This window comes from Sycon ciliatum, chromosome 1 (assembly GCF_964019385.1).
Source record: "Sycon ciliatum chromosome 1, ocSycCili1.1, whole genome shotgun sequence".
In the NCBI taxonomy this organism is placed as follows: domain Eukaryota; kingdom Metazoa; phylum Porifera; class Calcarea; order Leucosolenida; family Sycettidae; genus Sycon; species Sycon ciliatum.
The window spans coordinates 19,137,655-19,153,615 of record NC_088643.1 but is presented as its reverse complement, the minus strand read 5'-3'; the positions used below and the strand labels follow the sequence as shown (position 1 = coordinate 19,153,615).

Genomic DNA, 15,961 nt, shown 5'->3' with positions numbered 1-15,961 from the left:
AACCCGGGACTTCAATGCCACGAAGCGAAACAATTATTTTGAAAATCCCAAATCGAAGACTAGTACCAGGAGAACTACGTACAAGGTACCAAACATTACGCAGGGCAGACAAAGCATGCTCACCTGTGTAGGAGCTCCGAGGACAGGGTTGAGCAGATGGAGCAAAGCGGAGCCATGGCGAGGATGCGTGGAGAAGGCAAGATTTGAAGCCACGGCAAAAACGGAAACGATCTCAGGGTCGTGGGGAACGATGCCACTAGCTGGGCGCCAATTGTCGTCGGGGGGTTTTGTTCCCTCGCACGATAGCCCTTCCGATTACTCTCTTCTACATCACACGCACGCCACACTCAGAGGACAGATTATTTTCGTCTTACTCCAAGGAGAGTCTCAGGAAGAAGGCACCATAAGCATGCAAGCATGCGCACAACAACAAGAACATGTACGATAATCTCCAACCGGCGCAGTCCGCGCGCAGTCCGCGCGCGGTCCGCACCAACGTGCCAAAAGGGGCACACACGTGCCAAAAGGGCAGGGACAACACACGGGTGCCCCATGGATACATTTCCAAAGTCATTTGTCAAAAAAACTGACTGCTTTGCATTCTCTTCTAGCCTACTCAGTAGTAGCCAATCTATCAAGAGGTGCAGATGGTATCTATTCCTTTTCGCAAGGTATTTAGGTTATGAACGTTTCGAATGAGTGAACTGGAATAGCAAATAGGGTTTAAACTACTTGGTCCGCGTCAGCAATATTGTCGCTTATCTTTCAACTTTGTTTTTATGTCGTGAATGATCACTTGGCAGCCGATTTCATCCCAAGTTTGGTTAGTAAGTTAGTTTACTAGTACCTGAAAGGTTTAGCTAGATTTCAAGAGCGACGGGTGGGTGATTCTGATTGATACAGTGCCGCATCAAAATAGATTATCTTGTCACACGGCACAGGCAAGCGCAGCGCGACGCACAAGAAAGTAACCAGCTACTCAGAACCAGTTCCATTTTGCAAAACGGCCGAGATCGCTCACCCTCAGGGATCGCTCGCCAAGCTGAGATCGCAGTTCCCTCACCTCCGGCTCAACGCCCGGAGTATCCAGGGCATCGTGAAGATTTGCAAGTACTGTACGCGTTGTCGTCGTTCAAAAAAGATTTTGGGAAGAACGGCGACTGATTTGAAAAAAACACAGGTAGTCCTATAGAAGGCGACCGTCACAATCGACTTCCCTTTAGAAAACAACCAGGCAGCGGAGAGGAAGAGAGGTGAGCTTGCGAAAGTGAGAGTGTCGATCTCGAGCAAAACATATCATATATAAGTTGTCACCAGCGCCGAGAGCAGAGACGAGGAGGACCAAAAAAAGTATGAACCCTTCCTTGGACAGTAAATTCCTCATGGCCAGTTGCCATTCTATATTTTACCTTCCATCACAACAAGTTTTTTCATCTCAAGTGCACGCATTGATGTCCAAAGTCTTAGTTCGAATTGTCGAAAGATATGGTTGATAAATATGGTGGTAAGGCGAGACCAAAAAAATAGAGATTCCCGGGCCCTCCCGCACCAAAATCGAGCCAAAGCCAATTTGTTTTTTGAACAGTTCATACATGTACAGTACTGATCGTGTGAGTAGATCTGTGACGTGGAGTCACACAGACCCGAGCTTGTAAGACTCCCAGATGTACAGATCAGGGCCATCGTTGGCCGAAATATAGAAAAATTGAACAGGTAAACAGCGTATCTGTTGTCTGTAAAAAAATTGAATAAAAATTACCGAAAAATGCTGTAAAAAAAGTTCAACATGGCATGCACACATATAGCCCATGTACATACCGGGAAAAAAAAAAAAAAAAATTCACCCGCCCGCACCAATTTCACGTGGGTGCTGCCCGGGAATCTCGATTTTATTTTGGTCTCGCCTAAAGACACACCTGGAAATATGGCGGTAAACACACGCCAGCCCACACACGCTCTCTAAGCTGCAAAGTTCTGGCACAGAGCTCTCCTTCTCACCACCACCACCATCAGTTCGCGCCTGGCGCCTCGTCGATGCCTGGTTGGCGGTATCCGACATAGCAGTCTGGTACATCAAGTAGCGCATGGCACATAGAAGATGACACAGCAACGACATAGCTCGATTGCGACGTACGTTTCGTCCCCGCTGGACTCATCAGGCAATCTTCCTCTTGGATGTCTTCATACTTCATTCATACTCCATTCTGCGAAAGATAAGTACCCTAAAGTACCGCCAGAGTGCCCCGTCTCAGACCCTGTGATTTGAGGCGAGCGATCGCTCTCGCGCGCCATCGCGCGCCTTATTTTCTTGGAAGGTGCACTTTTTGTCGCGCGCCTGAAACTATTTTTGGCTGCATGTACGCTTTTCGGAGTGCAGCGCAACTACTACTGTACTATGACTAGTACGAGTGTATGGTGTCAAGTGCACTCATCGATCCGTGCGCAGGCCGGAACTGTGCCCGCTCGCGCTGTTATGAAACAGACTAGACAGTGAGTTAGTCATGTGTAGTGACATGCACAGTACTGAGAGTAGGCAAGTTCACTGCACGTACACTGTGAGTGTGACACAGGCACTGCACTGGCATGGCGCCCAGCTAGCCTGGCATGACCTCGGGGCATTTCACACGTCTGGATGAATGATTGCGGCTTGAACTAGTCAGAGCTGTGCCGCGTAGATCTACCACCACTCATGAAACACTCCAGTTCAACGGGTTTTACGGACCCCTGCATGCAGCGCAGGGGTCCGTACAACCCTCTAAACTAGCGCCTGGCGGGTCCGAGTAGCAAGATAGACCGCAGTCTGACATAGACTAGTAGTTCTGGAAGTTCTGCTAGTGCACGCGTTGCAAGTAAATGCACCCAAATGGCGCTTTCGTCCTCTTACTCTTAGAATAAAAGGCCAATTGGTCAACTGGAGTTGATCATACCAGTTGTTTTCTATCCTTGCGACATGATCCCTTGCTGGTGATCTCCTGCTGCTGCTAGCAGTAGAAATGTCGAAAGGGAACAGTGTGCAGTTGTCCACTTTCCTCAGCTGGAAAGTAGATGAGGACATAGGCTTCAACTCGGCGAAGAAGGAAGGTAAAGAGCTGGTCGTGAAAGTGTGGTGCAAGTCGTGTGCGAAGTATTCTGACGTTATCCGGAGCGACTCTATGGCTGAGAGGTCAAGCGAAGGTCGATGCGTTGAGGTTTGTGGAGGGATCGGACTACATGACGAAGCACGCTGTCACTCGACATTTGTCTGGACAGGTAAGTGGTCAATTCAATGTCGAAAGTAAAGTCGATCGGACTCGCGACCATTCTCCTTGTTTTCTTCGCTTGTTGTCATGTAGGCGCATAGCATCGAAGTGAGCCATGCGAAGCTATTGGGTGACACCGACAAATCATCGTCGACGTCTGCATCAGGGAGCAAGGCAACACAAGCGCCTCAGCAGCCACGCATACACACAGCTATTCTAGTCCAAGCGGAGGACGCATACGAAAAGCTCTTCCACACTGCATATTTAATGGCAGTTCACGGCCAACCGCTGTCATCTTTCAAGACAATGGTGGAAATTCAGAAAGCATCCAGAATTTTTTCTCTAAAAAAATGATATCAATAATGTGCTGTGTTGTTGGAGTGAGAATTTTTGGATCACTCTCCTACAGCTCGCCTGACACAGGCGAGGAGAGCGATAGATCACTCGCCACCTATTTTCAAATCACAGGGTCTGCCGTCTCGCGAGAGTGCCCCACCTTGATTTTACAGCCAGAGAAAGGAAAAATCGTATGGCAGAGTGCAACGAAGTTTGTACGATATGAGAATCTTAGTGTACTAAGGTCACGCTTGGCAGGGTTTGTGTGGAGCTTGTGTCCGATCGAAGGTACAGATTGACTGCGAAACGTGCAATATGTGTACAAGGTTCATGTCGTATGACCTACAGACAGCAGACCACCTCCACAATACGACATAGCCAGCAATCGCATGTCACCACGTACATTGAAAATCAACATAATTTTGCGAATCGACCTTTTTTTCAGGATCACTTTTCAACGAGGACGAAGCAAAGTCGGCCGAACGAAGCCTAGAGGAAGAAAATCACCCTCTCCACGTCACCATCACGATACTGACATAGATACGAGATGAAACAACTAAAAAATCCACAAGAAAATTGTACAGCCATCACTTTGGTCTGACTTTGGTCTGAGAATTTCTATCACGATCAAAAATGTACGAGGAGCACTCAAAAATAAGCCACAGACGTACCTTTATCGCTTTCTACTCCTTTTTCAAGGCACAACAGTCGACTCTCCACTTTCAAACCAGGAACCAGACATACCAGTGGTCTTTTTCAGCTGCTCCACGAGCGCAGGAAAGGTTCACCAAGGGGCGCAGAGCAGCATCCATTCCAGAAAAAGAGCTAAAATACGAGTGAGACTGCATGCCTGAGTACAGGAGTACATGTATGAGTACAAGCAGAAAATAGTCAATTTCAGCGTTTCTGCTCCAAACAGCAACTAGCTTCGACTAGAAACAAAGATTACACCAAAGGATCAAACAACAACAATTTTCTGCAGTTTTTTTGCAGATGGCTTCCTTGTGCTTGGCCCAGCACGCCAAAAATCACACCTCGGAGGAGTACAAAAATTACAACTCTCAGATGTCGTCGATTGCTGGCCATGCCAGGAAAGGATGAGATGGTGGGGCGCTCTGGCGGTACTTTACGGTATATGTTATGGCATGGTTGCGAGGGCCTTATGCCAAGTTATGGCATATTATTGCCCCGAGGGCTAACCTCGAGGGGCAATAATAGGGAGGTTTAGTTCCCACGTAACGGAAACGCGTACGTGGGTGATACACGTAAAGTGGGTGAAGGGCATCCACGTTGCAATGTTGTGTTTAGTCACACGGAACAAACAAAAGCATGAAGCGAAAGGCCCCAACCCGGTCAAAGACGAAGCTACCCGGGCCTAAGAAGCTCATCGAATATTTTGATTTCGTGCTTCGGAAACTTCTTCAGCTGAGCACCCTCACAGCTCGCAAAATGCGCTCCATTCTGATTTTCACCCACGTTCTGGCGGAACGTGGGTGAGCCTCCATACACGGTATGTCGTGAATCAGAAAACGTCTGTACGTGGGTCACTGAGTATCACGTGGTACACACACACGTAAAGTACCCACGGATTACGTGGGACTAAACCTCCCTAATATGCCATAAGGCCCGCAGCAACCATGCGATAACAAATTTATCACATGGCCCACAGAGCAGACCATTGGGCTGCCGTTGAAACTAGCCCAAATGCCAACTCATTATGACCACAATGTATTATTGATGTGCTATCATTATCAAAACAGGAAAAATGAAGATATTTCTCCTACACCCTAACGAAAAGTCTGCTACAGGCCATCAGAGAGTATACACTGGTACTGAAAGACGGAGACAGAAAAAAAGTGCCGGCACGGCATCGTCATAGCAATAGACATGGCAACCACAATAAAACACAGCAGAATCATAATTTCAGTTGAAAAATTAAGAGTGCTACCACAAAGAGTTTCTTCATGTTTACATGTGTATCAGGGAGTTGTCAAATACAGTACTGAAAGTATTTGACGACTCCCTGGTGTGTAATTCTGACGACAATTTTTCTTCTTTTTTTCAGCTCCAGATACATCTAGCTGTATTTTTCATTTCAAAACATTCCTGAATTGTTGTGTTTGTTGTTCAAGCAAAGGTGAAGGCAGAGGACAGATGAGCCTGGTAAGAGCTTTGCGTGGCACAGGAAGACCACACACAGGCAGTGACTTTGCGTGGATCTGAAAACACACGATGCTGAGCAGGGGCGTGCTCGGCCCCCCAACTAGGGGGGTGCACGGGAGCCGAGGGGAGCCCCCCCCCGGCAATTTTCTGCAATTTGTTTGCAACCTTTCTTGAATTTTAGAGCATATTTGCATACATTACAATTGCAATTACCCAGATTGAAAATTTTTGGGGGGTGCACGTGCCCCCCGTGCCCATCGCCGAGCACGCGCCTGCTGAGTTGAATTTGTGTTATTTCAAATAATTGTTTGTGGTCACAGTACCACATCGACCAGAACTGAATCTTATCCACAAGCTTACCGACGGTCAGGCTGCCAACATAACTGAACAAATGATCCCTGCAAGCACTACACGGCGCACGGCAGACGTCCGAGGCCATGTCCATTGCCGGGACGTCCATCTCCAAAAAGAATTCCATCTTCGTCTCAATGCTACACTGCGACTCGTAGAGTCGTACAGTCTACAGACTGTCAGTGCAGTACGCAGTACAGAGTCGTCATAGTCGAGTCACGCGATCACTGAAATAAACTATTTTTTTTGCGGGCAAATAAACTATATTTTTGCGGGTAATATCGCATATTATTGCCCGCGGCGCGAAAGGTGCTGATTCGCTGGAGTATGGGCAACAATCACGTGCCATGTGATAAGTGACAATATTGCTGACGCGGACCAAGTAACGGCTACAACTCGAACCCCGCTGCTAAGTTATTTGGTGAATACGGTGTTTGAGAATAAAAGCTTGGACGATGAGTCGCTCAATATTTCCTCATACAAAACACACAGGTAAGCAAAAGCCCGGGGACTCGCATTCGCAGAAGGATGAGTGCAAGTGCTAGGTAGTAAATTTACTACAGTGTCGGCCAATGCAATCTGACCGAATGAGTCAACTTTGCACCCCAGCACCAGTTAATTAACATGCCAGTGTTGCAGGCCGGTCTAGGGCTGCACAGCTCCCAGCTCCTACTGACCTTGCGATCGGATTTCATTCCGCAGCATTGTACTGTCATGGCCGCGTGTTGGCGGGTTTGTGACCTGGCTTAGATCAGTCTAGTGGCTACCCAGGTGGACGACCAATATAGTCGCCATCCAAGTTAGCTAGCTCACACAGAACGACAGGTTTCTAATTCCACTTGAACAGTGTTTATTGAACCATTGCAGTACTAGATCGAAAGATCAAGCGTGAAGAGTCAAAGACCCAAGCAGGGGGGAGTCGGAGTGACTTCCCAGAATCGAGTATGAATCGAAGGAGTAGTGAGCTCCCCGAGAGTCGAGGATGAATGTTAGCAAAACAGCTCCTTATATATGCTAGATTATGTGATCAAAAGTATACAGCGGCAAGAATGCGTAAGGATTATTCCACCATGCCCCCCCCCCCCCCCCCCAGTGGTGTAATAAGCCAAACTAGAATATAGTACAAAGATCAATACGGGGAGTCCGCTCACCCAAATAAATGTGAATATTACTGATTTCCAAATGCTGGCATGATCTTGGTCCGCGATCCGGTGGACTGGGATGCATTGCAGCAGGCGGGAAGCGTAGCTGCGTCCTTCTAGGTTCACCCAAATGGGCGCTTCCCCCAAACATAGCTGCAGGCGCCAATGCCATGTTCCTTCCAAAAGGGTACGGAGTCCACAGTGCACGAAGCACTGCAGACCCTTTACGTCGTATGACGCGAGAAGAGGCTCCACTCTTGCTCACCTAACAAGGGTATCAGCTCCCTTGCAGGACTAAGCGTGGTCCTCTCAAGCTCAACAGTGTAGTGAGTACAATGCTGACGACTTGTACTGAAGGTGTCGCCGACGTACGACAACATTTTGCGGCTCTAGGCCACGAGTTTTAACCCATGTTTGCTCAACTAACGAAAGTGCCGAATCCTTCCCAGGACTAATCATGGTTCTTACAGAACTCTAGAATATTTCGGAGCCCAGCTTTTGGCTGCTGAACTCCATGTGTGGTCGCTTTCACGACGAGTCCGGTTCGGGTCATGACAGTAGTACTATGTGTGTAGCACCACGTGCCGTACATACAACTGTAGCATGCCGCCGGCATGGTGCTACACACGTACTGGTGTACCAAATGCCCTGTAGTGCATACCTCGGTGGCGAACTGCATGCTACTACTGGTGTGCTGAACATTCCGTGTACGGCCACTACCAACTGACAGCCGCCGGGTACAGTGTTCAACTCCATGTTTCAACACTCCAAAGATGGTAAACTGCCAGTGTTTCTTTCTTGAACGATTTCAATGTCTTCTTCTGTGTGGCTCTCTGTGTCTCCTCTTGCAGTATCCTTGGTGAATACACTTCCGCCATACTTTGATGACATCGCTTTTCCTCTTACTTTTACAACGAGATCTTATGCGGACAGGCCCCAACTTGGTCAATCGCGTTCTACGATTACAGCAAGTGGTCAGCCCAGTCGTTTTTTCCCCCGCACTAATACCTTTGCTTTCAGGTAGGCAAATTACTTATACAGTCAACTCCACCTATAACGAACTCGCGTATAGCGAATTTCGTGATGTAACGAACCAGTGTCCATGTCACTGTTTGAACCCGTACGAAATTGACCCTTTATAGCAAACAGTTTTCGTTTGTATCGAACCATGTCTTGTAGGGGCACATGTAAATTATGTGCAATCATACTGTCATGGGCCACATTCGAATCATTATGCCATACTTGTATGGTGTATTAAAGTGCATTTCGGTTATAAAGAGCTTTGGATATAAAGAACTAATTCTCCTGCACAATGGTGTTCCTTATATCAGGGATCCACAGTACCACCTTTTTTTTACAACAAGAATTGATGCCAACAGCAATTCGGGCCTTGTCAGGACAGTCGCTTTCAACACAGCAACTCACTACATACCAGGCAAGCTCTGTGCAAGTGTGCATAAATGTGTATAAGTGTGTGTAGTTGCCTGGGTGCATGTGTGTGTGTGTGTGTGTGTGTGTGTGTGTGTGTGTGTGTGTGTGTGTGTGTGTGTGTGTGTGTGTGTGTGTGTGTGTATGCATGTGTGTGTATGCGTGTGTGCATGTGTGTGTGTGTGTGTGTGTGTGTGTGTGTGTGTGTGTGTGTGTGTGTATGCATGTGTGTGTGTGTGTGTGTGTGTGTGTGTGTGTGTGTGTGTGTGTGTGTGTGTGTATGCATGTGTGTGTGTGTGCGCGTGTGTGCGTACGTGCGTGCGTGCCAGAGAGTGTTGGGACTGTTGCCAACAGGCTCGGCTGTTTGAATGTGTAATGTTGTACCTGCCACCTGTGTTGGTTTCAGTGTTCATATACTGTATAGCAGGAAATTTTCGGACGGAACATACACGAGTGCAGGCCACCTTGCGAACAAGAAGGTGCCTGTAATTTCCGCTCCTTGTTCTGCTCTGTGTCATATCCTATACAGGATCATTTCCGTTTCCGCTGTGGCCGAAAGGCGTTAATTCAATTGTGCCGGAGAGGAGCACATCGAATGGTGTTAACTTCACAGCAATCATTCCGGAGATAACTCCGGCGGATGCTGCTATCCTTCCATGGATATCATTTGTGTACAGGCCGTACAATATGGGTGCCTTTTTGGCCATCGCGCATGTGCGCTCGGATGCAGTGCAGCGCGGAAACATCACCTCCGTCACTCTGGACACCCAGCTTTCTCTTCAGAGTGTATATGAGTTTAGGATGCGCTGCCAATCTGACCTTAATGTTACCGTGGAAACCACTTACAGTGACTATTCAGATGTTTTGCTGGTCGCCACAAACTACTGTAAGTATCTGTTGTTCAATCAAGATTCTACTTCTGGGTAGAGTCTGTATGTGTCTCTTTGTTTGTGTGTGTGTGTGTGTGTGTGTGTGTGTATGTGTGTGTGTGTGTGTGCGCGCGCGCGCGCGCGAGCATGCGTGCGTGTGTGTGGCTGTGTCTGTGTATGTGTATGGCTGTGTCTGTGTATAATATATGTGTGTGTGTGTCTGGCTGTGTCTGTACATGTATGTGGGTGTTTGCGCGTGCGCACGTGTGTGTGTGCATCTGTGTCCGGGCTTGTGTGTGCAAATCCCTCCTGCTCCCCCACATTTTACTCAACTACGTTCCGGGGCCAAAGTTCGCATTTTTGTTGACATTCAGAGAATAGGCGGCACGTCAGACTTTGATATTTGGCAACTTAACTTAAAATGCTTACTCCAGCATTCCTTCACAATTCAGGGTACTGATTACTAAGACAACCTGTGCACTTTCACTGTAGAAACACTCACCCACCTTTACTTGCAGCATTGACAGTTTTAAATATGAGGGGCGGTAGTGGTGGTGCTGCCGGGTACTGTGTTCACCAGGTGCTGTACAGGCGTTTCCCATGTTGCAAGGACATTTCAGATCCTTCGGCTCATTATGGCTTCAGTCATGGGCCTTGAGGCTGGGTCATATGGTTTGGGTGATGCTGAGCCACATGGCTTGGTTGATGCTGGATGTAGTATGCTACACGGCTGATGCGTGATTGTCATTAGAGTGCAGGCATATGCCCGGTTGCTGCATGACTGTTATCATGACAACGGGAGGTGTGCATCGAAGATGGCCGTCACCTTTTTGCGGGGCAAGCTGCCCCGTTATTGTCAGGTACAACCTATTCTAGTACGTTTATGTGTATGACCTCACAAAGTTCATGACCTTTTATGCAGAGTTGGTATCACAGTGTGTACGGCTGTAGTGGACTTGCCCCGCAAAACCTAACGGCGGGAAATTGATGCATATGTCCCAATGTCTTTTAAGAGAGCATGTCTGAGAATACCAAAGTATGTGTGTGATGATGAATACAGTCTTAGTCTTACTCTTAGATCCATGCTGCTGAAGGTGACAATTACTCCTCTGGTTAGAACAATAACTTGGCGACATGTCACGTGCATACAGTGTTAGGTCTAGCCATGAATGATACCCAATAGCATAAATCGTCATTGTGTATTGTTGCCGACTGGCCCTTTGCATTTCCCGCTGTCATGCTTGCGGTCCGTTGTTTCATACATAGCTAGCTAGCTGGCTTTCCAAGCTGCGTCACGTTATCATGGTTATGTTCTGCTGTACGTGCAGTCTGCGCTGCGTACCGTGCGGGTACGATTTAGTTCCGGTTTAGGTCAAGCAGTACTACTACTACTACGAGTAGTTCCGAGATCATGGCTTTTTTTCAGTTCTCTTTTTTCCTTGTAGACAAATGTAAGCTAAATAAAACGTCTTGGTTGTGTGGCCGCTTGGGTTGGGTCACAGGGGCTTTGCCATCATTCCACTACAGTTTCTGGTGCCGAAACCCGGGACTGCGGGGAGGAACTAAGGATGCAAGGAGCGAATGGCGCATGTGCCTCTGTATCTATCTGGCGATGCCTTTACGGTGTGGAGACAAATGGCTACTGCGGATCAGGAGGACGAGGATAAGGTGAAGGCACGGCTTGAGGAGTCGTTCGCCTGCTCGTCGAGGGAGGCGTACTCCCAGTTTGTGCGACGTCGGAAGCGGGAAGATGAAACTGTTGATGTTTATGCATCTGACTTGCGCCTTTTGTTGACGCGTAGTGGCCACAAGGAAGCAGCAGATGGAAAAGACCCGGTGCTCGTCGAGCAGTTCTTGTCAGGTCTGCCTCGTCGATTTGCAAATCAGCTGCGCCTCAGTGCGGCGGCTAGTGGGGATCCCACGATGACACAGCTGACGAAGCAAGCACGTGCTCTCCTTGCAGTGGCGGATGAGCCTGGTGTCAGCGCGTCTGCCGTAGGACCTGAGCCAGGAGACAGCAGAGTATGCTACCTGTGCGGAGAAACTGGCCACCTGAGGAGGGACTGCCCCAAGAAGAAGAAGGTGCAGTGTTTCAGATGTAAGCGATTTGGTCACATCAAGAGGCACTGTCCTGAGGCCAAATCCGAAGGACAAGTGAGTGGCAGGACTCCTGGTGCAGGTGCCAATGCATTTGCAGTATCACCAGATGTCGCTGCTGCAGAGTGCGAAGATGATGCATGTCTTGCCCTCGTTGCCAGGCGTCGTGGTGGCCTGCCGAAAGTCTTCGTGTCGGTCAATGGAGAGCGGACCAGGCTGAAGGCAGCCATTGACTCTTGCTCGAGTCGCTCCCTAGTGTCTTCTGCTGCGGTGCGTACACTGTCTGTGCCTGTCTGCAAGCCGTCGGGTGAGGACATGATCACGGCTATTAACGGCAACTCACTCGATATCACTGGCACTGTGGAGCTGACTGTCTCCCGTGATGACAACAATGTGTACCTGCCGAAAATCAAGGCCAAGTTTCTGGTAGTTGATTCTCTGGACGTGGTTCGCTCTGACATGCTGATTGGTCTTGATGTGATCTCATCGGCCGGTGGTGTTGCTCTGGAGTATTCAGAGAGTGACGGCCAGCTAACTGGTGCTGTGTTCGGAACGAGGCCAGTCGTGGCTGCAGTCGAGAGTAAGATCAGCAATGAAGAGCACTTGCCACGCCACGTTCAGGTCCGACAGGATGGAGACAAGGTCACGTTGGAGATGAGTGACTGTGAAGTGATGTTCGACCCCGAGAAAGGCTTCTGGGAAGTCACTTGGAAATGGTGCGACGGAGCTGCTCCAAGTTCACCTATCGGTACAGGCATCGGCGAGTATTCCCGCCAAGGATTATCGGATGATCAGGAGGTGAAGTTCGTCACCGAGGTCCAAAATTGGATTGATCAAGGATGGCTAGTTCCTTATGACGAAGGCTCGCACGGCGAGATTGGCGGTGTTTTGCCTCTGCTGGCAGTGTGTCAAGAGCACAAAGTGTCCACTCCGGTCCGCCCCTGTCTGGATTATCGCGCGCTGAACAGTCTCATTGTGTCTCATCCGGGCCTGGATGCACCAGCATGTGAAGAGAAGCTTCGGAAATGGCGCCAGTGCGGCGATGCTATGGATATCCTGGATATTCGGAAGGCCTTCCTGAACGTGCGTGTACAGCCTGCCTTGCAGCGGTTTCAGGTGGTGGCTTGGAAAGGTCAGAAGTTTGTCATGCAGCGCATGGGGTTCGGCCTTTCAATCGCACCAAAAGTCATGGATGCTATTGTCCGGTGGGTTACGAAGGACTTTCCGGCAACTGACAACTATGTGGATGACATCCTGACACCACGCCATCAGACCAAGGAGCTGGCTGCCTCTCTGCAACGGTATGGTCTACCAACGAAGCCGCCTGTGAAGCTTGAGGAGGCGTGCGTGCTTGGCCTGAAGATTGATGCTGAGGGAGACCAGCTGCGATGGGATCGTCGTGACCCGACATCCATTGATATTCCTGCTGTGCTGACGAAGCGTAGCATCTTTCGCTGGTGTGGCGCCCTGACGGCGCATTATCCTGTGTGTCGCTGGCTGCGGCCGATGTCAAGCTGGCTCCGTCGTTTGGCCTGTCTGACTGATGCATGGGATGAGCCGGTTCCAGAAGAGTTGCAGGTGTTGTGTCGTGACGTCATGGCTCGGGTGCTGAAGGAAGACCCAGTTCATGGTGCTTGGAGCGTTCCAAGCGGCGAGGAACACTCCTGGAAGATCTGGTGTGATGCCTCGAGTATCGCCTATGGCGTGGCCCTGGAAGTCGACGGCCGAGTGGTAGAGGACCAATGCTGGCTGAGACTGAAGAACGACACTCGCCACATCAACCTATCAGAGCTCGAGGCGGTCATCAAGGGCCTGAGTTTGGCGGTTGAGTGGAATGTGCGCAAGGTGAAGGTCTTGACCGACTCCAAGACCGTTCATGGCTGGCTGAGCTCGCTTTTCGGCCACTTGAAGCGAATCAAAGTCAGTGGGCTGAACAAGGTGGTGGTTCACCGGCGACTCCAAATCATCGATGACTTGATCAAAGCGGCTGACCTCAGCGTTGATCTGGAGTGGGTTCCATCTGCCAGCAACAAGGCAGACGAGCTGACTAGAGTTCCTGAGAAGCTCGTCCAGTACTGGAAAGGTCAGTCAGGCGTCGGCGAGTTTGACGTCGGCGTGTCTGGTGCCTGCATCGATCCATCTGCTCTTGGCCCTGTGTCGCTCCAAGAGATAGCCAGCGAACAGGAAAGTGATGCGGCCATCACAGCGGTGATTGCAGCGAAGACAGCTGAACAGGAAGTTGTCGCTGCTGGCTACAAGAAGATCCAGAATCAACTCTGTGTTGCCGACGGTGTCCTGATGAGGAGCTTCAAGGTGCCGACTGGTGAAGAAGAAGTCGTTCCAGTAGTCCCAGAGTCTCTGGAGGAGAGAGTGTTGCGCGCAGCCCATCTTCAGACTGGACACGCCGGTTGGGAGGGAACCTGGCGGTTTCTGCAATGCCGGTGCTTCTTTCCCTCAATGGCAGCAAAGTGCCAGGACTTTGTTGGCAAGTGTCAGGCCTGTGCTGTTGCCAGTCCGCAGCGTGGCGAGAGTGTTCCAGCTACGAGGTCTGCCATGCCATCTGGTCCGTGGAACACCGTGTTCATCGACACCATGGAACTCGGCGGCAGTCGTGATGGCAGGTTCCACTGCGTCCTGGTGTGTGTGGACGCATTTACCAAATGGACTGAAGTCGTTCCGTTGCCCCGGCACGATGCACGAAGTGTTGCTGATGCCTTTCTGTCCATCTGTGCCCGGTGGGGCCCACCAGAGATTGTGCGCTGCGACAACGGCACCGAGTTTGTCAACGCTATCATGTCGGCTTTGTTTGCGGCGTTTGGAGTTCGAGTGCAGCATGGTGCAGTTCGTCACCCGCAGAGTCAAGGCACGGTAGAGAGGTTCAATCGTACGCTCCTCACTTTGATTCGGAAGGTGTTGGAGGAAGAGGATGATTGGAAAGCGGCTCTTGATCTGCTGCTATTCAAGTACCGTGTACGCCCGCATAGTGTCACTCGAATCAGCCCGGCCGAGGCGATGTATGGCTGGAAGCCGAAGCGCCTGGTGGTGGAGAGGTCCGGCAGCGAGCTATCTGAGAGCGCTTGGGTGGACAAGCTGAAGATGCAGACGGCCCGGGTGTGGGATTATTTAGACGGCCAGTTATCGCAAGCTGACTCCATCGATGAATCGAGATCTCGCGTCGCCTGTCCCTATCAGCCCGGAGATCCAGTACTGTTGCGACGCCAGGACCGACGGCAGAAGCGCCAGCCTCCCTACGAGCGTGGTTGGGTGGTCGAGGCAGTGGTGGCATCCTCAACGGTCGTCGTTGCGCACGGTCGCGGTGGCACGAAGATCGTGAATGTTGATCTGTTGAAGATGGATCCAGGCGAGGCTGAGTCAGAGTCAACGGAAGTCGACCAGGTGGAGGCCAGTTCTAGCAGCAATGGCGAACTGCCCATTGCCTTTGACCTGCCGATTGCTGAAGATGATCAGCCAGTTGGACGAAGCCTCCGGAATCGAGATACATTGAGAGCCCCAAGGAGGTATGCTCCGTGAGTGTGGAGCTGATGGTGTGCAGTAGTTCATTTGTTCTGTGGTTCTATTATTCTAGGTTGTTTCCTAAATGCTATAGGTTTTTCCTTTCACAGCGTTTCGAGTGTATTCCGGTCCTTGCTCGTAAAGAGACTTGTCACCTGGTGGAGGTGTGATGATGAATACAGTCTTAGTCTTACTCTTAGATCCATGCTGCTGAAGGTGACAATTACTCCTCTGGTTAGAACAATAACTTGGCGACATGTCACGTGCATACAGTGTTAGGTCTAGCCATGAATGATACCCAATAGCATAAATCGTCATTGTGTATTGTTGCCGACTGGCCCTTTGCATTTCCCGCTGTCATGCTTGCGGTCCGTTGTTTCATACATAGCTAGCTAGCTGGCTTTCCAAGCTGCGTCACGTTATCATGGTTATGTTCTGCTGTACGTGCAGTCTGCGCTGCGTACCGTGCGGGTACGATTTAGTTCCGGTTTAGGTCAAGCAGTACTACTACTACTACGAGTAGTTCCGAGATCATGGCTTTTTTTCAGTTCTCTTTTTTCCTTGTAGACAAATGTAAGCTAAATAAAACGTCTTGGTTGTGTGGCCGCTTGGGTTGGGTCACAGGGGCTTTGCCATCATTCCACTACATGTGCAAGTGGATCTCTCCGATTTCGCTCAAAATTTGCAGGTAGGTTCCCTTTGGGGTGTGGATCGATTGTGCAAAGCCCTTGAAAAAGTTTCTGAAGGGAACCTTGAAATTTGGATACCCCTCAGAAATGGCCGAAATATCACATTATTTATGGGTCTAGAAACGAGTCACGCC

General features: G+C 49.8%; 1 protein-coding gene across 1 annotated transcript in view; it reads left to right on the top strand.

Moving 5' to 3' along the window:
* The window catches only part of LOC135816594 (uncharacterized), a 230,806-nt gene that overhangs the window by 10,513 nt on the left and 204,332 nt on the right, over nt 1-15,961 (top strand). The window contains exons 3-5 of the mRNA XM_065329777.1: nt 8,083-8,251; nt 8,563-8,666; nt 9,189-9,545. Of these exons, the coding sequence (XP_065185849.1) occupies nt 8,083-8,251; nt 8,563-8,666; nt 9,189-9,545 (630 nt within the window). The remainder of the gene's footprint in view (nt 1-8,082; nt 8,252-8,562; nt 8,667-9,188; nt 9,546-15,961) is intronic.